This window comes from Arvicanthis niloticus, chromosome 21, assembly GCF_011762505.2.
Source record: "Arvicanthis niloticus isolate mArvNil1 chromosome 21, mArvNil1.pat.X, whole genome shotgun sequence".
In the NCBI taxonomy this organism is placed as follows: domain Eukaryota; kingdom Metazoa; phylum Chordata; class Mammalia; order Rodentia; family Muridae; genus Arvicanthis; species Arvicanthis niloticus.
Window position 1 is genome coordinate 21347060 of NC_047678.1, and position 20019 is coordinate 21367078.

Below are 20019 nucleotides of genomic sequence, written 5' to 3' on the forward strand. Positions count from 1 at the left end.
CTGAAGTTTAGACATACCTGACTGAAGACATAAACCAATCGTCCATTGATTCGGCCCCGTCCAGTGACCACACTATCTCCAGGAAACTGCCAGAGAAATGAAAAAATAAAGGTTTAAGAAAAAGAACCCAATTTCTTCTTTTTCAAGACAGGGTTTCTTCCTGAATCCTAGTTATCCTGGAACTAGCTCTGTGCACCAGGCTGATCTCAAACTCACAGAGATCTACCTGCCTCTCCCACATGCTGGGATTTAAGGCATGTGCCACCACTGCCAGGCCCAAGTACTTCTTATAGTCAAGTTGGCATCATGCCTTAGGAAAAAACAAAACGCTAAATTCTCTAAGGTTTGGTTTGAAGATGGTTCAAACTAAAAACCAAAGTTTGGTTTAGTCCCCAGTACACCAAAATACATAAATAAATAAATTGAAAGAAAGGCAAAATAACTATAAGACAGCCACCTGGCCATTTGAGATGAACACATAAGGAGACAGCAGAGCTAGACATGGTGGCACATGCCTGGAATCCCAGCAAAAACTAAGGAGGGAGAATCATTACAAGCCTGAGGCCAGCCTTAGCCACACAGTAACATCCTGAGAGAAAGAGAGAGAGAAAGAGAGAGAGGGAGAGAGAGAAAGAAAGAGAAGGAGAATGGGGGAGAGAGAGAGAGAGAGAGAGAGAGAGAGAGAGAGAGAGAGAGAGAGAGAGAGAACACACCTGTATAGCAGTTCTAGGTCACATATCCCTACCCAAACGCTCTCTTTTTCATGCAAACTCCAGCATCAGTGTTTCCACAAGGACCCAGATAGAGCCTGCCAAGTTTACATCTTTGGTCACAGACACCAGATATGCAGAAAACTGGACCAAAAGTTAATCCAAAGAGCTCCACGCACCCATGAAAACCAATCTGGTTTTACTGACCTCAAAGATTCAGAGGTGCTGGGTATATGTGGTGTATGTCTGTGATTCCACTCAGGAGGCTAAGGCCAAGAGGTACATGAATTCAAGGCTAGCCTGGGCTATGTAAAGCTCTAAGAGGCAGCCTGTGTGATACAGTCAGACAAATTGAAAAAAAAAAAAAAAAAACAATAAAAACACCTAAACATAGGCTCAAATTTAAGAAGTATCAAAAGCAACAACTAGCCTGCATTTAGGTGAGGGCCTGGTTCTAGGAACCCATCTGAATGATACTCCCATGATCCTCCTTCCAAACTTATCATTCTGTATGATGAGGAAGGGAACCTGCAACCTGAGCCTTGGAAAGTGAACCTGAGTTACACTGCCCAGAATAAACAGCCACCTGAAATCATCTGCAGACAAAGAAAGCTAGGAGAGAACCCAAAGCCCCCCCACCCCACCCACCCAGTACTTCTCCAGTGGGTCTGAGTTATATGGGCTCTTTGCTCTGGTGGGAAGACTAGGAAGTCACGGGAAGTGTTCACACTACCACTGGAACAGATAAAGGTACCTTATTCTTATCAGCAGCCATTCCGAAGTCGGCACATCTGTGTTCCACAAACATGTCGCTCTCCACGAAGCTGCCAGGATCCAGCAGGAGACTGATTCGCTCCCTGGCTGTTAGCTTTCCCTAGAACACAGAGATCCATTGGTGATGTCTGATGTTGCCACAGACCAAGTTAGCTGGCAGGACAGCCTGGGGCACAGGTTGGTTTTGTTGTTGTTGTTATTGTTGTGTTTTGTTTTGTCTTGTTTTGTTTTTTGTGAATGCCCCAGAGCTGGGGAACGGGGTTAGAAGCAGAGGAATCAGAAGCTCAGCATTGTCCTTGGCTGCAAAGAAAAGTCAAGGCCAACCTGGGCTGCATGAGATCCTAACTTAAAAACTGAATACTCCTTTCAGATGAAGTTGAATCCTCAATCTACCAAGAGCCTCCATGTCATAGTATCCCCAAACCTCAAATCCGTAAAGTCCTTAGCCTGCTGTGTCAAGAAAGCAACACAAATACACATTAACAAACAAGAAAAAAATTTTTAATTTTAAATTAGTTATTCTAAGAAAATAGTGAAAGCCAATGAGGTTGTGGAAAACAAATTTACTTTCAATCTAACAACTATGTAGATAGATAGATAGATAGATAGATAGATAGAGATAGATAATCTAACAACTATGCAGATTGATTGATAAATTATCTAACAACTATGCAGATAGATAGATAGATAATCTAACAACAATGCAGATAGATAGTAAGATTATCTAACAACTATGCAGATAGACAGATGATAGATTGATAAATTATCTAACTATGCAGATAGATTGATTGACAAATTATCTAACAACTAGATAGATAGATAGATAGATTGATAGATTGATAAATTTTAAAATATTCATACTTTCTGATCCTCCTTTAGGACATCTGACTCACGGACATAATGAAAAACTTAATTTATTTAAAGGGAACACAAGTTAGCCTCCCACTAAATAAGGTCTGACAGCAGAAAACAGCCCCGAAGGCCTTAATCTAAGAGCATCAGGATCTGCCTGGGGAGGAACAGGCAACTGAGCAAGGGTCCTGTCCCAAGAGAGGTCAGGGGAACAGCAACAGGCTTTCCCAGGAAACTTAATAGCCCTTCAGCAGGACCCCAAGGGAGAGAGGGCTTATGGCTCACTGCAAACCTTTCAATCACATTTACATCCCTAAGTGTCAAGAGGAATAGCTTTCCTTGAGAGTTTTCTAACGTAATTCAGGACATGTGAATCAATATTTGACCTAGACTTAAGACCCAGATTTTCACACATTTGCGTAGGACTTCTGTGCCCTTCGCAGGGAGCGCTTCCCTTAGCCTTTCTGTTAACTCATCCAGCTCTTCTGTCTGGACTCACACATGAGTCAAGGACACACTGGGCAAGTCTGGCTTCAAGTCTAGGGTCACCTCTTCCAACTTGTTTTGTTTTTTCTGCTGCTAAATGACCTCCCCAGAAGAAACTCAAATGTGATTCCTAAAAATCCAGGCAGTGATTTAGTACCTCGGCTGTTCACAGCAGAGTAGCCATGCGAGTTTATAGAAAGTCCACCTGCTTCCTACGAAGCAGATCAATACAGGAATCTCTCAAAAGGCGGACCTGACTTCCTCGGGCACAGGCTTCACAAGTCCCCTGCATGCACGGAGACCCCACCCCAAGTTAATGTGAACTTAACCAAGTTTTTTTTTTTTTTTCTAATACTTCGTGCCTCGGTTTTACTGCTTCCACCGTGGAGTTGGAGGAAAAAGACCTGCCATATACTCTTTCAGGCAGCGGGAGAACAATTCGGTCTTTTAAATTCAGAACCTGTGGAGGAATAGTGAAGCAATCTTATTCTAACAAGATGTGGAAGGCATTATTCTGGTTAAGATGCTTTCTAAAGATCAGCTTTCCCAAAAGTTCACAGCTGCTAAGTGGAGCACAGCTGGAGACAGGTCACATCCAACCATCCGATCGATGCCCACCACCACCGCCTGGGGACCTCCCTAAGTGTGCAGGTGCCCGTCCTTGTCTCCTGACACCCTAGGGGGATCTAGGTTCTCCAGGTGAAAGTTCTCGCCGCGCCCCTCCCAGGCACCGCGCCTATTGGCTGGGAGGCTCGGGCGCCGCGAGCCCGGCGCGCTGTGATAGGTCGCGAGCGGAGGGGCGGGACGTGCTGGCGCCCGGGACTTACTCGCTTGTGCTGCGCGTCGATGCGGCGCTGGCCTCCTCCCAGCAGCGCGGCGTGGCGCTTGTTATCGATGCGCTCATTAACTGACACCGGCTGGCTGCAAAGGCTGCGGATCGTGGTGCCGAGGCCACAATTCAGAACGCTGAGCCTCGCTCCAGCCGCCACCGCCCGAATCCGAATCGCCGCCGCCATTTTTTTCCACTCTGCCAGCGTGCCACACACCGCACCTCAGGACGCATGCGCAGAGAGCGTAGCCATAGCGGGTCTGCGCCTGCGCGTCGTTGCAGGCACCAAAGTTCCTAGCAGTCACGGGCTTGTGTTCAGGCTCAAGGCGGTCCTTTAGAGGTGTGCTAGGAAATACCTGCCTCTCAGATCTGTGCCTGTGTGGCTGCACAGAACAAAGACTTCATTCCTTGCTCTGCGTTAGCCATCTAAACCCCAGACTTCGTCGACCCACTTCCCCCCAAAATGAATAGATGATGGGCTCTAGCCAACTTTTACCAAATGCTGTACCAGGTTTTGCTCTTACAACTTAGCCTTGACATAATTTATATCCAGATTTCACAGATGAGAAACACAAGAACAGAAGTAAGTTTGCATGGAGTCAAAGACTGGAATGTTTTGTGAGCTAAGTATCGAGCTCCAGAGAGGGTCTCTTAAAGGGGAGAAGAGCTGGGGAACTACTTGGCTCAGTGGTTCTTTAACTGCCTTTGCCAACATGAGTATGAGAACCAAAGTTGGGGTTCCCAAACTCAGGAAAGCAAGACTAATGAGTGTCTGTACTGAGAGGTTGCCTAGGTGAGAAAGCAGACAGAAATAAAAGAATCCCAGGAAGCTCACGGACCAGCCAGCCTGTCAGCAGCCAGTGAGACCCAATCCTCACACAAATAAAGGGGACCATTGACACCCCATGTTGTCCTGTGATTTCCACATGTGCACACCCAAACTCTGACACACACACAGGGTTTTTTTTTTTTTTTTTTTTTTTTTTGGTTTTTTGTTTTTTGTTTTTATGTTTTTAAAGTTTGTGACAAGACACAGAATGGGAAAGTAAACTTTTAGAGACTATTGTTCTAGGTTTAAGGACCACTGCTCAATGGGGTTTTACACTAGGAGAGAGAGGTTGGCCTCAACCCTCAAGACAACAAAGATTTATTGGGGTGGGAGTTTAATGGATAGAAAATTACGAGGGAACACAAGGGTAAGGCACAATCTGATGAACTTAATGCATCCTTTGCTGAAGGCAAGCCAGGGTGCTCAGACGTCATTTGGGGGACAGTAGAAGAGGAACCTTATCAAATATTGAGAGTGATTCCTTATCAAGGGTGGAAGATTCTGGCATAACTGACTTAGCAGGATTCTTGGCAAAGCTACCTTCTAGAAGAGAGGACCTGGGAGCCAAGGTCAGTTCTATTCAGGAGGACGCTCAGTAGAGCCTGACCAAAGTTTGGTCAAGAAGAGAATCTTGTCAACACAGCGGCCGTGGTATTAGCTGGGAAGAAGTAGGAAAAGTAAATTAAGGGCCAAATGCTCAGACTCAGACCTACTGAATCAGAGACTGGGGGTGGGTGGGGCTGCTGACCTCTTAGCAAGTGCCCTTTAGTCAGTTCAGATGCTAAAATCTGAGAATCGCTGCTCCAGTGCTTTTGAAAACTCTATTAATGCTTTCCCATTTGTTTACCCAGCTAAGTGGCAGGTCTTTAAGGCAAAGTACAAGGTGCATATTTCTCATTCTTAGCCACAAAAAAAAAAAAAAAAAAAAAAAAAAAAAAAAAACCAACCCTGCCAGAGTTGATTATTAACCCTTCCTAGATCTACCTCACTGCAGGACTCCCATGGAGTTCAAATTCTGGCCTGAGACTTTAAAGTTAATGTCATTTTGATTGTTTGTTTGTTTGTTTGTTTTGATTTATGTTTTGAGGCATGGTCTCCTTAAGTGGCCTGGAACTCATGATATAGACCAGGTTGGCCTGAAATTCACAGAGATCCACCTGCCTCAGCCTTTCAAGAACTGGGACTAAAGATGTGCACCACTCCACAAGGCTGAATAATCATCTTTGAGCTTCCTATGTGCCAAGAACTTGAACTACGACCACAAGTTGTGTTTCTTAGATCAGGAATTGTTTCCCTCAACATAGACAGAAGCTGAATGTCCAAGGTCTGAAGTCTCCTGACGGGGCAAGGACCACCTATATCTGCTGGGCACCAGATGAGAGAGCTCTTGACCCTACTTTAAGGAATGTAATAATCTAGAGAGGTAGACAAGGGGCTGGCTTTGGGAGAATTTGAGTAGTGCTGTGTGTTTAGAACATACGTGAGAAGATAAGGAGCAACAGTGGAAAAAAAAAAGGGGGCCTGACATGGTAGCACACAGCTTTAATCCCAGCCCTTGGGAACCAGGGGTAGGAGGATCCCTATGTGGCCAACCCAGTCTACATAGAAAGTTCTTAAACCAGCCAGGGCTACATAGTGAGACCCTGCCTCAAACAACAACAACAACAAAAAAGATCCTGATTGTTCATATTCACATACATGCACTTAAGTTTGGTTACATCTCCAACTTTGGGAGGAATGGTGGCAAATCAAACTATGAAGAGTTGGGCATGTCTACTATTGGGACGTTGGGGGTCCTTAAGTCTCAGTACCACTAGTGGCTAACATGTCAAAGCTGATGCATGCCAGCTCTCCCAGCATCCTATCACCTGTGACTCCACCCAGCATTCTTCACCCCGCCCCTACACTAAACCTCTCCCAGGGGCTGGGCTTCCAATCCCTCCCCCGGCACCCTGGCCTGATCCTTATATAATCCAGTCATTTTGGTGACACAGGTCTCTTTTGGTCTCTTTGCTAGTTAGTAGCTCTTCTCTTGCTCTCCTCTCTCCTCTCCCCTCTCCCCTCTCCCCTCTCCCCTCTCCCCTCTCCCCTCTCCCCTCTCCCCTCTCCCCTCTCCCCTCTCCCCTCTCCCCTCTCCCCTCTCCCCTCTCCCCTCTCAGGGTCCAGTTTAGTGTGCTGGCTATGTTCAGCCTGCACTCTTCCCTCTGTCTGCTCTCTCCCTTATCTCTACAATAAATGTCTTTCTCCACACTTTAGGAGTAGACAGGTCTCTCCTCCTTTATTTCATTTGTTTTCTTTCACAGGTGAGGGCAATAGGAGTCCCTTGTTTCAGAGTTTCTGGGAGGTTTAACTCCTGGAGCAGGGCATGTGTTATCCTATTACGATTCTTTAACTCTGCAGATATTGAAGGCAGGGACTACAGGTGGCTGGCTGTGCCCCAAATTTAAAGCAACCTAACAGATAGGAAGCTCTCAAAAATGAACTGGTAAAGTTGAATTGATTTTACAAATAGGCAACAATTGCATGAGTCTTCTGCAGGTTTTCAATTCCTGTCCATGCTTTCAAGTCCTGTTCCAGTCTGGTTTTCTCTAGGCAGTGTACTTGGCTTCTCCCCCCACCCACCCCCACCCCCCGCTGGTCTGGGTAAGCAGGAAAGCAAGGAATATATTTTCTTTAACTTCAAGTATCGCTCAGCTGAAAGTCGAATACAGCGAGTCTAATTATACCTAATTACAGCTAATTTTTTTCTCCCTGCCATTCTTCATTTGATTTTCTTAGTCTGGTTTGATGGGAGGGACAGGGAGATTGTGTATTTGTGGGATTTACAGGGGCGGGGGGAGGAGGGTATTTTGCTTTTTCCATGGTGGTTGATTTGTGGATCTGGGAATCAAACCACAGAGCAAGTGATAACCTAATGACTTGATGTCTCCTTCATCAACGCAACATCTGTAAAATTGTCTTGATTTCTGATATAACCAGAACTTAGCAGCAGCTTCTGTGATATTTAATCACAAAAGGGTATTGTGACTGAGAAAAAACACAGCTACCAAGATCCAGTTTTCCTCAGTTGTATCTAATTCCCATCTCTCCAGTATGCCCTGACTCTGTATGAATATGGTTTCCTCTTTAGAAAGCCACCAGGATCCAATCATGGGGCTCCACCTCAAGAACTTACTTTCCAAAGGCTCTGTGCACTATGGTCAGTTGATGTTTCTGTTCTCTCGACACTATCAACGTGTGGTGGGAGTTTGGGGGAGACAAAGCATACAGGTCTCTGCTCCTCTTTTTTCCCTCTCTGTCCTATCCATGGACTCATAGTCCTACAAATCTGTATTATTTTGATCTCATCTTGTTGCAAATCCCATCTTACAGTGGGTGGGCCCAGGAAGAGGGTTGAGCTATCCCAGGACTTTCCTTTTCAACATGAATATGCTCTGGGCTTCTCTGTCTTTATTCCTTTTCAAGGAGTTGGGTGGTTTCTCCACCCAAGAGTCACCCAGCTCTGTCATTAGTGTTCTTTGGGGGTGGGAATAAAGTCAGGGTGTAGCCCCACCATTCTGGAATTTGCTGTGTAGGGTCCATCTCCCTCTGCCTCCCAAGTGCTGGGATTAAAAGCGAACACCGCCATGGCCTGGCTAGTTTTCTTGTTTTACCCATCAGAGATAAAAATCTGGAGAATGTCCAGCTGTAGACCTAGCTTCTGCTCTAATTTCCTGGCAAAAACTGGGTAATTTACTTCAGAGTCTTGGTTCCCCTCATGATGGTGGGGAGGGGAAGCCTGGGAAACTCTTGAGTTTTTACTTCCCTCCTATGACAAGAGCTCAGCCATCTGGTGTTAGAACAGTCTGGATAAGGTCATCTCTGCCAGTTACTTCTGTGTGATCTTGGACAACAAGGTCAGTTCCCACTTGTACTAAGCAGGAGTAGCTTTGTGTCGTAGAGTTTCGTGGCTTAAATGGGAGGAAATGCGTAATGTTTAACATGATGCATGGCAGCCTTGAAGGGTTGGCTAAATTGTTGTCTAATAGATTACTAGTAGTTTCCTAATGTAGACAGTCTTCTTTTTTAAAGACATAGTCTCCCCATGTAGTGTGCTGACATTAAAATCATGTATCTCCACACCTGACTGAAAAAGAGACTCTGATCTTTGCCCGAAAATTCCTCAGAGTGGACATCGAGGAACACAGCGAATTTGTTTACTCTCTACCACAAAGAGTGGCCAGGAACCGTCAGAGTGGTGAAGGTCCTTTAAGAGAAAAACTCTTTCTAAGGCAAGAGAATTAGTCCATGGCCAGGGTGGAGCCCTGTCGGTCCAGTTGAACAAGTCCTGTTTCCTGTCCGAGGGACCACCCTTAGGAAGGTGGGTTCCATTAAAAAGCTTGGAGGGATGATTAGTCCTTTAGTGCTTTTCCTTCCCAGAATCTCCACCCCTAACACAGTGTGGCTTACCAGGCTGAAGCCAGGCAGCTTTGTAAGTCTGTCCACTTTTCTAAGTGGTTCAGAAAAGCATTGCTTTCCCTTTCTTTTGTCTGTCCCTTCCCTAACTAAGTATGTCTTCCCTTACTCTCTGGGCTTGGGCCTCCTTACTCTCTCTGCAGTTCTCTGCCATGACTGTTTGTCTATCGTGCTTCTAACCTCCCTACCAGCTCAATGTTTTTGTTCCTTTTTTGCTCTCATTCCTCTACTTTAGGAAGATGCTGAGTCAGCTCACTTGTCTAGGTTGGGGTAGGGTCTTTTAAACTCTAATCAAATTGTCCTGAAGCTTCCATTTGGGTCCATTCTTAAATTATTTTATTAATAATATTAAGAACTCCAAAAAAGAACCCCAATTTACCTTGCATCAGAGCCTGCATATTTCATTTCTGTCCTGTCCTAACTTCTTGAATAAGAAAGGATGACATATCAACTTTTTCTGGCCATTCCTACTTGGCCAGTGAATACTTTGAGCAAGGCTAAGCACAATGGTAAGAAGCAACAAAGGAAGATGCATAGTCTTTCTCCTCAGAGAGGCTGGTGCCAAGAGAATTAGGCACACAAGAAGCAACCCAGACAGAGAAAACACAGAGGTAGCAAGAGAGGAGAGCCCTCAGGTATACAGTACAAGTTTGAATTCCAGGAAAGGAAAATGAAGCCAGACAGTTGTGTTGCACACCTTTAATTCCAGTGCTCAGGAGACAGAAGCAGGTGAATCTCTGAGTTTGAGTCCAGCCTGGTCTACGGAGTGAGTTCCAGGACAGATAGGACTACACAAAGAAACCCCCGTCTTGAAAAACCAAAAAGGGGGAGGGGGAGTGAATGTCCCCCCCACCCCACCCCTTGCAGTGTTAAGGAAAGTTTAGCATGTTGTGGGGGAGTTTAGGAGCCCCGAAGTGTTCCTAAGTGCTTGAGCTCAGCCAGGAGCAGCAGGAGGAAGGTGTGGCTCCATATAAATTCACAGTAAATTCCAGGGCAACAGTTGGGCTCTTGTCAGTTGTGATCAACACAGTCCAGGTGTTTCTCACAAAGAGCCTTGGGTGCTGAGGAGCAAGGGTGTGTGTGAGAGGGTTAATTACGGAAAGCAGCTGTCCTCCTGTAGCGAGAACATTTTTAAGATTTTTGTCATGCATTAATAATGCATCTCTCTCCTCTGTGTTGGGGTTGTGTTGTTTGGTTTTTTTAACTGAAGAGAACGAGAAGTATTTTGAATTCTTGCTGACCTGTGTTTTCTTGGCTACTAAGATTAGGTCTCAAAAGCTCTGGCTTTGGTTTCTTTAAAACTAAACCCAAGAGCCTGGCTTTCTCACCAGACATCGAACATTCTCTGCACCATCTTGAAGCAACCTCACTTTTCCTGGCTTTTTTGGGATTCCAGGGAAATGAGAACTACTCTTCTCTTTTACCAAAGTCAGTTCCAGAACATTCTTCTGTTCTTGCCTATCTGCTAATCAAGTTTTTGTTAGACACCCTGAGCCCCGAGCCTCTGACTGTTAGCATTTAGTGGCAGAGGTACCTTGGCTGGTCCAGGCTAAGGTATAACACACAGAGATTATATCATGCAACAGATCTCTCTCTCTCTCGCTCTCGCTCTCGCTCTCTCGCTCTCTCGCTCTCCCTTGCTCAAGATGGTTCCTGAACCATGTGTTCATGATGGGTCCTAAATTCAAAGACTGGTATCTAAGAAAAAGGACCCCAAAGTCGTGAATACTGAGATACAGGAAGAAGTCCATTAAGATGGAAGTAGAAGTTAGTGTTGTACTGCTAAAAACAAGAGACATTTCAGCTGTCAGAAGCTAGAAGAGGCAAAAAATGTCCCTCATGGAAATCTCGGAGCTCCCACCTGCAGAAGAATTGACTTCAGACTCCCACCTTCCGGACCTGCCAGAGGCATTTCTATTGCCTCAACCCTGTTTCTATGCTGATAGTTCCAGCAGCCTTAGCAACCCAAGACACCTGCGATGATTTAAGTGACTGCAGCCAGCAACTGTGGACAGAGGTGAGACGGTCAGAGCAATCCAACAGAATGGGTGACACCAGGTGGGGCCTGGCCATGGTGGTCTAGATGGAAAGTAGAGATTAAGAGGAACCAGAATGGTAGAGTAAGAAGCTTAAGCCACCACACACACTCTTTTTAGTGTGTGTGTGTGCCAATGGAGGCCAGAAGAGGCTGTTGGATTCTCTGTAGCTGGAGCTACAGCTGGTTATGAGTTGCCTGCTTAACTCGGGTCCTCTGGAAGATCAACAAATGCCCTTAACTGCTGAGCCATCTCTACAGTCCAGGGTTTAAGTACTTACATTGAGAGGGTCCCTCCTGCTGACTTAAGCTGAGACTGAGGCCTTGTTACCTCTGCCAGGTCATGTCACTGATGTTGCAAACCAACCTGACCCTACCAAACTGGACTGCTTGGTGTATCTGTGAAATGTTTTTGAGTGGACAGAGCTGCCGCTGCCTGCTAACCTGTGAACGGAACTACTGATTTTGAAACAACACAGACAGGAGTGGCTCCAAAGAACTTTTCTAAACAGGTCCACTCTCCCCACCCCAAATCTTTTCTTTTCTACTACCTCTGGTGGGTGGTGCACTACAAGGGAAGTTAAAGTATTTAAGAACCATCATTAAAAATAAGGTTTGAGCTAGGCAGTGGTGGCGCATGCCTTTAATCCCGGCACTTGGGAGGCAGAAGCAGGTAGATTTCTGAGTTTGAGGCCAGCCTGGTCTACAGAGTGAATTCCAGGACAGGACAGGCTATACAGAGTAACCCTGTCTCTAATAATAATAATAATAATAATAATAATGTTTGAAAAAATAAATTACAAGAGTCAACATAAGAGATGAAGAAAAGAAGCAGGAAAATGTGGTAGAGAAAACTGCCAGTTGCCAGGTCCTGGAAATGGTAGAACTCTTAGTGAATCCAGACCCAGTATGTGGGTAGAGACCTGGGGCAGAGTTGAATGCCCTTCACATGAGACTAGGAAATGCAGAGGCCCAGGTGTTAGAAATCAGGGCTCCTCAGTCTGCCCTCATGGACTCAGCACAAGAAGCCATGTCATCACGAGCCACCACCAAATGTGACACATTTTCACTGTCACCACCAATTTCATATTTTCCCTATGAGACACTTACACCCCCTTAAAAAGTCCTTGACACCCCAATCATTCTCTTGTGTTTTCTCTCTTTCTGTGTCTTCAGGTTTCTCTCTGCCTGCCTCCCAATCTGTCTCTTTGTCTCTTGTCCCCACTCCAAGTTAGCCTTTCAGTCCCCGCCTTAACAATAAATCTCTCTCTCTCTCTCTCTCTCTCTCTCTCTCTCTCTCTCTCTCTCTCTCTCTGTGTGTGTGTGTGTGTGTGTGTGTGTCTGTGCTCGTGTGAGTGCATGTCAGAGAACAACTTACAGGAATCAGCTCTCTCCTTTGACAAAGCCATCTCAGTTAGTCGACAGGGTCTCAAGGGAGGGAATGAGGATAGAAAAGAAGAAAGACAGATGACATTATAACATGACTTCAGCCAGTTCTGAAGCTGAAACGGGCTTTTTTTTTTCTTCCCAGTCTGCTTTTTATCATAAACAATGTAGCTAAGGAAAAAACAAAGCATAAACAGAGTAGTTAAGAACAAACAAAGCATAAACAAAGGTCCCTGGATTAGTGTATTCATCGTCTTAACAAGACCCATCAAATACAAAGAACACATTCCTCACCTGCTTTCATCTTGAGCCTACTTCCTTGTCCTAGCCTAAAGTCAAATTCCTAGAAGTGTCCCCAAAAGCTCGACACTGTCCTGCTACCAGGTAGGTCACTGGAAACTTAAGTCATCTGGTTAACAGCAAGCATCTTTACCCAGTGAGCCCTGTCACCCTCCCTGGATCTGGCAGCGGGAGCCTGTAATCTCAGCGCTCTAAAGGTGAGGCATGACGATTGCCATTGTGTACTATCCTTTTCTTTTCCTTTGATTATTCCTACATTATCCTAAAAGGCCATAAGACTTATGCTAATTTCATAACCCCTCCTATTTATAAAGGGTGATTTAAGCCTTTGGTAGGAGTTATATTGTGCTCTAGTGACTAAGCTTAGCATCTAGAGGCTCAAAAAATTAGCTATTTGAATTTAACTTCCCATTGCTTAGTTAGAGTAGGGGTTCTCTTGTCTTTATTTCTGTGTCTCCAGTATCCAGCAGTCCCTAATACAGGGATGTTCTGACTGGGCACCCCGTCCTGCTAATTCAGCTTCTGTGAGAAGGCAGAATCAGCTGGCCCTCCACTATGTGAGCAGAGGCAGCTTCGAACATTTGAGATGTACTCATCCAGGAGCCTGGGCATAATCAAGAGAATTAGTTGTCATTAAGGTAAGGTTCATCCCACCCAACTCTAGAATGTCACCCTTAGGATGACAGAGCAAGTGTGACTCTGAGCCAATGATCAAAAGGAAGGTTAGGCAGAAGTATCTATCACAGCCTGCGGTGCAGTCCAAGGAAAGTGAGGAGAGCCAAACAAAGTGATGCCACTACCACCCTCCTGGCAAAAGACATGGTGTGCTACTTTAGAGAGACAGACAAGATGGGGGAGGGAGGAAAAGCCCATAGGAGGCAGCTGGCAGTAGGAGGCAGCTGGCAGTGGGACCTCCCTTACAACCCTTCTGTACTTGAAAAGGATTAAGGAAACACTGATGCATTCCTCACTCCCAGAGTCAAGTCACAGGCTGGGGTGCTAGAAAGGACACCACCATAACTTCCAGTCACTGATGGTTTGCAGTATACTCATTGGGTGACATTAAAACGCAATTCCAAATGACACCAGCAATATGACAGGCAAATCTTCTCAACTCTGAGTTCTCTATTGTAAAATGGCACATGGAAATGACACTTCATAGGTAAAATGGAAATAATAATAATCATGGCCTCCAGAAAGGGGGCATTAAGTAAATGCACAAAGTACTGAGTTTAATCCGGAGCCAAAACAGAGTATGGTGGTAGATGCCTGTAATCCAGCACTCAAGAGGTAGAGGATGGGGGATCAGAAGTTCAAGGTTCTATGTATACAACCTCAGCTATATGTATATCAAGTTTAAAAGCAGCCTAGGCTACCTGGTTCCCTGACTCACACCCATGCACATGTACACATGCACACAGATGCAGAGAGAGAGAAAGAGAGAGAGAGAGAGAGAGAGAGAGAGAGAGAGAGAGAGATACATAAGATGCCTATATTGTTAAATTTCTTTGGGGGGGGGGTTGCAAACAATGTCTACCACACCCTCTAAGGTCCCAATGACAATTGAGGTACAACTCCAAAGTTTACTCTGGGAAATCAGTAAGTTTACTGACTGACTTACAAAACACAGGTAAGTGGTTTTGTAAGAATTCAGTTAAACTTAATTTTTAGCTAAAGTTAATTTTTAACTGCCCCAGAACACATCCTGGGAGGAGCACACTCCTTAGTCCAAGGACACCTGCTGGATTACCCTGCTGGATTAACATTCAGAGAAAAAGTGGATTAATATTCCTCAGACCCCAGGGGAGGGAACCCACCTGCAGGCGAGCAAGGCCCAGAGCATGTAGACACATTTCGAAGTACAGACCAATCCTTGCCACTTACAGATACCTTATTTCCCAAAGACCAATCAGTTTAAAAGTCATACTGTTTCACCAATCGTATTGTGCCTAGTCATTGTTTCTCTAGTCCACTCCTTAAACTGTATAAAAACTACTCTTAACCTCAACTTGGGGTTCTTCTTGCCTGCATGCTAGAGAACCCCAGTGCAATGAATTATTATTATTATTATTATTATTATTATTATTATTATTATTATTAAATCTTATGTTATTGCAGCGAATCCCATCTGTGAGTGTTTCTGGGGGACCGTGTCCCCTGGTTTTGGATCTTTAGGGCCAACATTTTGGAGGTCCCACCGAGATATGAGCTTTCAGAACTCCATGACTCAGGGATTGGAGGTTTTCACTCAAGCAGGTGTGTATTCTGTTTTGTGTTTTGTTGCTATGAAATGTCTGTGCCTGTGGCAGGGGCAACTGTCTGTGTACTGTCTGTGAAGTGTCTTTATTGACCAATCTGCCAATGATATTAAGAAAAAGCTACAGAAGTTAGATGGATTACAGGACAAGTCTTTTAGAGATCTGGTTTAGGTAGCTAAAAAGGTGTTCTATAACAGAGAGACTGAAGAAGAAAAAGAAGAGAGAAAGTAGAAAGAGCAGGAAGCTAGGGAACTGAAAAAAAAGACAGGAAGAAAACTTGACTAGAATCTTGGCCACAGTAGTTAGAGAGAGTCAAGGGCCAGGTGAGAGAGTACCAGGCAACTGAAGGAGGCCTTTAGATAAGGATCAGTGCACCTATTGCAAAGAAAAAGGACACTGGACAAGAGAATGACTGAACGCCTTTAATTCCAGCACTTGGGAGGCAGAGGTAGGCAGATTTCTGAGTTCAAGGCCAGCCTAGTCTACAGAGTGAGTTCCAGGACAGCCAGAGCTACACAGAGAAACCCTGTCTCAAAAAAAAAGAGAGAGAGAGAAAGAGAGAGAATGACTGAAGAAAAGGGGGGATGGACCCCACCGAGCACGAGAGGAAGCCCTAGACCACAAAATACTGGCCCTGGGTAAAGACAGTGACTAGGGAGGACAGGACTTGGACCCCCTTCCTGAGTCCAGGGTAACCCTGAGAGTAGAGGGGAAGCCCACCCAGTTCCTGGTGGACACTGGGGCCCAACATTCAATCCTTTTACAAACCATAGGCCCATTGTCTGGCAAGAGGTAGTGTGTCCAGAGAGCTACTGGTAATAAACAATATTCATGGACCACCTGAAAGACTGTGGACCTTGGTGTGGGCAGGGTGTCCCATTCCTTCTTAGTCATTCCAGAATGCCCCTACCCTCTCTGGGCAGGGACCTGCTTACAAAGATTGGAGCCCAGATTCACTTCCTTCAGGGGGCCCCCAAGTAAAAGACAGACAAGGAAATGCGTTACATGTGTTGACTGTAAAACTTGAAGACCTCTTTGACCACCCAAAAGAAAATCCCAGAGATATGGACTGGCGGCTGAATCAGTTCCCTCAACCATGGGCGGAGACCGCAGGCTTGGGTGAGGCTAAGAACCAGCTGGTGGTCCATGTTTTGCTGAAAGCCTTAGCCACCCTGGTAACAGTCCATCAGTATCCAATGAGTAAAGAAGCCAGAGATGGAATTAGACTTTATATCCTCAGATTGTTAGATCTGGGAATACTTAAAAGGTGTCAGTCAGCATGGAACAGACCCCTGCTCCCAGAATGGAAGCCAGGTACCAACGACTATCAACCCATGCAAGACCTATGTAAGGTAAACAAGCAGGTGACAGAATTACATCCCACAGTACCAAATCCAAATAATTTGTTGAGCTCTCTTCCCCCAGAAAGAACTTGGTATGCTGTACTTGATCTTAAAGATGCCTTTTTCTGCCTCCAACTGAGCGCAAAAAGCCAACCAATCTTCGCTTTTGAATGAAAGGACCCAGGATCAGAAATATCTAGACAACTAACATGGACTCGACTTCCACAGGGGTTTAAGAACTCCCCTACCATCCTTGATGAAGCTCTACACCAGGATCTTGCCCTGTTCAGGGCAGAAAACCCCCAGGTAACCATTGTTCAATTTGTAGATGACATTCTCCTGGCTGCCCCTAACAGAAACACATGCCTCAATGAAACCCACCCATTACTAGCTGAACTAGAAAAACTAGGTTATAGGGCCTCTGCTAAGAAGGCCCAGATCTTCAGAAAAAAGGTCAGTTACTTAGGGTATCTGCTCAGAGATGGAAAGTGATGGCTATCAGAGGCTAGAAAAGAGACTGTGTTTTACATTCCCCCTCCCTCCAATGCCAAACAACTAAGGAAATTCCTGGGGACAGCAGGGTTCTGTCAGTTAGCAGAACCAACACCTCCATTACTACATATGGCCCAAGATCTGGCCTTAATGACTCAACTCAAAAAAGAGTTCGATAAGGACTTGAGGGTGTGGAAAACCCCAGCTGGAAAGATAATTCTGCCTCAGAAAGAGGCAGAGGAGATGGTGAAACAGATGCACCAGTAGACCCGCCTAGGAGTCAAGAAACTTGTGGCCACCATGTTAAATATCAAGTTTCACATACTTGGACTCACACGGCTGGTTGAAGATGCAGGTATATCCTGTCAAAAGACAATGCCTGCCGAACCAAGGCCAAACCTGGCAAACGCCTCCGAGGTGACAGACCGGGAGCCTAGTGAGAGGTAGATTTCACAGAGATCAAGCCCACCAGGTCTGGTAATCAGTACCTCCTAGTATTTGTGGACACCTTCTCTGGCTGGGTAGAAGCTTTCCAACAAATAAAGAAACGGCAATGGTGGTGGCGAAAAAGATCCTAGAAGAAATCTTTCCACGGTTCAGGGTGCCTAAGGTAATCGGCTTGAATAATGGGCTTGCCTTCATTGCCCAGGTAAGTCAGAGATTAGCCAAGTACCTGGGGTTTGATTGGAAACTTCATTGCATTTATAGACCCCAAAGCTCAGGTCAGGTAGAAAGAATAAATAGAAGCCTAAAAGAGACCTTGACTAAATTGTCCATGGAGACTGGCAGTACAGACTGGATGGTGCTCCTTCCTCTGGTTCTTTTTAGGGTTACAAACACCCCTTCAAGGTGTAACCTGACTCCTTTTGAGATTCCATATGGGAAACCCGCTCCTTTGACTACCTTAGGAGAAGTGACTAGACTTACTTGTTATAGTAACAGTAATTTGTATGCTAGGTTAAAAGGACTTCAGGCAGTGCAGAAAAAAGTGTGGACCCTGCTGGCCCATGCCTATGAACTGGGGACCCCAGAAACATCCCATAGTTTCCAAGTTGGAGGCGCAGTCTACATCCAGTGGCACTGAGCTCAAACTCTAGAACCACACTGGAAGAGACCATTTTTGGTGTTGCTGACCACTCCCACTGCTGTAAAAGTTGATAAAATATTGGCTTAGATCTACGCCTTTCATATAAAACCAGCTTCAGAGGGACCATCGCCCAATTAGTCCTCAGACTGCAGGGGAGGGAACCCACCTGCGGGCGAGAAAGGCCCAGAGCATGTAGACACATTCCATAGGACGGACCAATCCTTGCCATTTACAGACAAGGGAGGTCCTTGCCACCTCATTTTCCAAAGACCAATCAGTTTAAAAGTCACACTGTTCTGCCAATCATATTGTGCCTAGTCACTGTTTCACTAGTCCACCCCTTAAACTGTATAAAAACTGCTTTTAACCTCAACTCAGGGTTCTTCTTGCCTGCATGTGAGAGAACCCCAGTACACTGGATTATTATTATTATCATGAAACCTCATGTTATTGCAGTGAATCCTGTCTGTGAGTGTTTCTGGTGGAGCCTGTCCCCTGGTTTTGAATCTTTAGGTCCAACAGTTGCTTACAGGAATGTGGTAACCCCAAAAAAGGGATGCTCTGGGAGGTCTTTATCAGAGCTAGCAGCTTAGATGGAGCTCCCCCTCCTACTTCTTCCCCACCCATGTCTTTTACTCCTTCCCAGCAAGAGGCCACATGAAGTTAGGGAGAGCAGTATGCAGCTTTAGGAGGGGTGACTAGATACTCAGGTGAGGGTCCCATGACCCTCTCCCAACCCTCCTTCTACAAGGGAGCCTCCACAGTCAACCGGCCCAGCGGAACTCCTGAATATGGCTTTAGTTTAGCTGGGAGGATGGTCCTATAGATAGTTAGGTATTCACCACATGATTTATAAATGATAGTCTTATTGTTGCAAGCTTTGAAAAGGTCTTTGAAGCCTAGGAAAGTATAGGTGAGACCTAAAGAAAGACACTAATCATCAGAGGAAAGGAACTCTCAACTCAGCTGGAGAAGAGCTGGAGATGGCTCAGCTGTTAAGAGCACTCACTGGCTGCTGTTTCAGAGGATCCCAGTTCAATTCCCAGCACCACAGCTGTCTGTAGCTCCAGTTCGGGGATATGATGCCTTCTTCTGAGCTCCATAGGCACTGCATGCATGTAGTTCACAGACATGCATGCAGGCAAAAGACATATGCATAAAATAAAGGTTAAGATTTTAAAAATATATAATATTTTATTTGTTTATATATATTATATTTCTATATAATAGCATATTTATAGTAAAATATAATTTTAAAACAATAAAAGAAGGCCACAGAAACAAGATCATCTAGAAGCAGGAAAACATGTTTCAGGGAGTATGGTCACCCCAGTGGCTGTTGACAAACCTTGTAGCTGCCACCCCTGGATTCTGTGAAAGGCTTTTGAATTATCATGCATCTTTGCATTACCTCCCATTTGTGGTCTTGATAGATGATGCTTCAGATTGACATGAAAATGATCTTGCCTGTTTGGCATGAAGAGTCCCACAAATGGAAGATTTTGGGGGAAAAAAAGAGTTGGAATAAAGAGGAGACAAGAGGGAGGAGGGTGAGCTCTGTGTTGCTTAGAACAAGGGCTGCAGCTAAGACAAACCCCGCAGGCCAGAGTCCTGACATGACAGGAGCTAACTTATCGTGTGCACGGCAGCTTACCTTGCAAGGTGAGCTCCGGGGCTCTCAGCTTCTCTCATCTTCGGTCCCACCACCCCTAATGTCTTCTGTATGGAACTGGAGATGGGAAAGCAGACAGGGGGATAGATAGATGTCATTGCTGTGCAAGACTGCAGCTCCAGAGCCAGCATGAGTTGATAGGTAAAGGTGACTTCTTTTTGCTGACAATTCTGATAAGTTATGTTTGATCCCAGGGGCCCACATAGTGAATGAAAGAACCCACTCCCGTGTACTATGGCTGGTGCCCACATACTCTGCACACCCGATAAATAAAAACATTTTAAACAAAAGAAGTTTTTAGAGGAGATTCCAGCACCAGGGCTGGGAAACAGGTCAGTCAGTAAATGCGTGTTACATAAGTGTGAACATTTGCATCCTAGTCCCCATAACTCAAGGGAAAAGATTGGCATAGCAGTGTATGCTTATAATCCCTGCACTGGGGAGGGGATGCGGGCAGGGTCCCAGAAGCTTACTGGCTAGCTAGTCTAGCCTAGCCTAATTGTCAAGCCCC

At 45.3% G+C, this 20019-nt stretch overlaps 1 protein-coding gene and 1 long non-coding RNA gene across 3 annotated transcripts in view; one reads left to right on the top strand and one right to left on the bottom strand.

Moving 5' to 3' along the window:
- Pccb (propionyl-CoA carboxylase subunit beta) overlaps positions 1-20019 on the bottom strand; it is an 80693-nt gene that overhangs the window by 49644 nt on the left and 11030 nt on the right. Inside the window, exons 2-4 of one of the 2 annotated variants that reach the window (XM_076917700.1) lie at positions 19491-19565; positions 1465-1584; positions 18-86 (exon numbers count right to left, since the gene is read on the bottom strand). In XM_076917700.1, the coding sequence (XP_076773815.1) occupies positions 18-86; positions 1465-1518 (123 nt within the window). In that variant the 5' untranslated portion in view covers positions 1519-1584; positions 19491-19565. Of the gene's footprint in view, positions 1-17; positions 87-1464; positions 1585-3649; positions 3951-19490; positions 19566-20019 lie in introns of those variants that run through there. The other variant, XM_034484359.2, reaches the window with a different exon arrangement.
- Positions 12420-17164, top strand: LOC143435399 (uncharacterized). Its single transcript, XR_013105652.1, has 3 exons — positions 12420-13294; positions 14775-14912; positions 16340-17164. It is a non-coding gene; the product is annotated as an uncharacterized LOC143435399 (long non-coding RNA).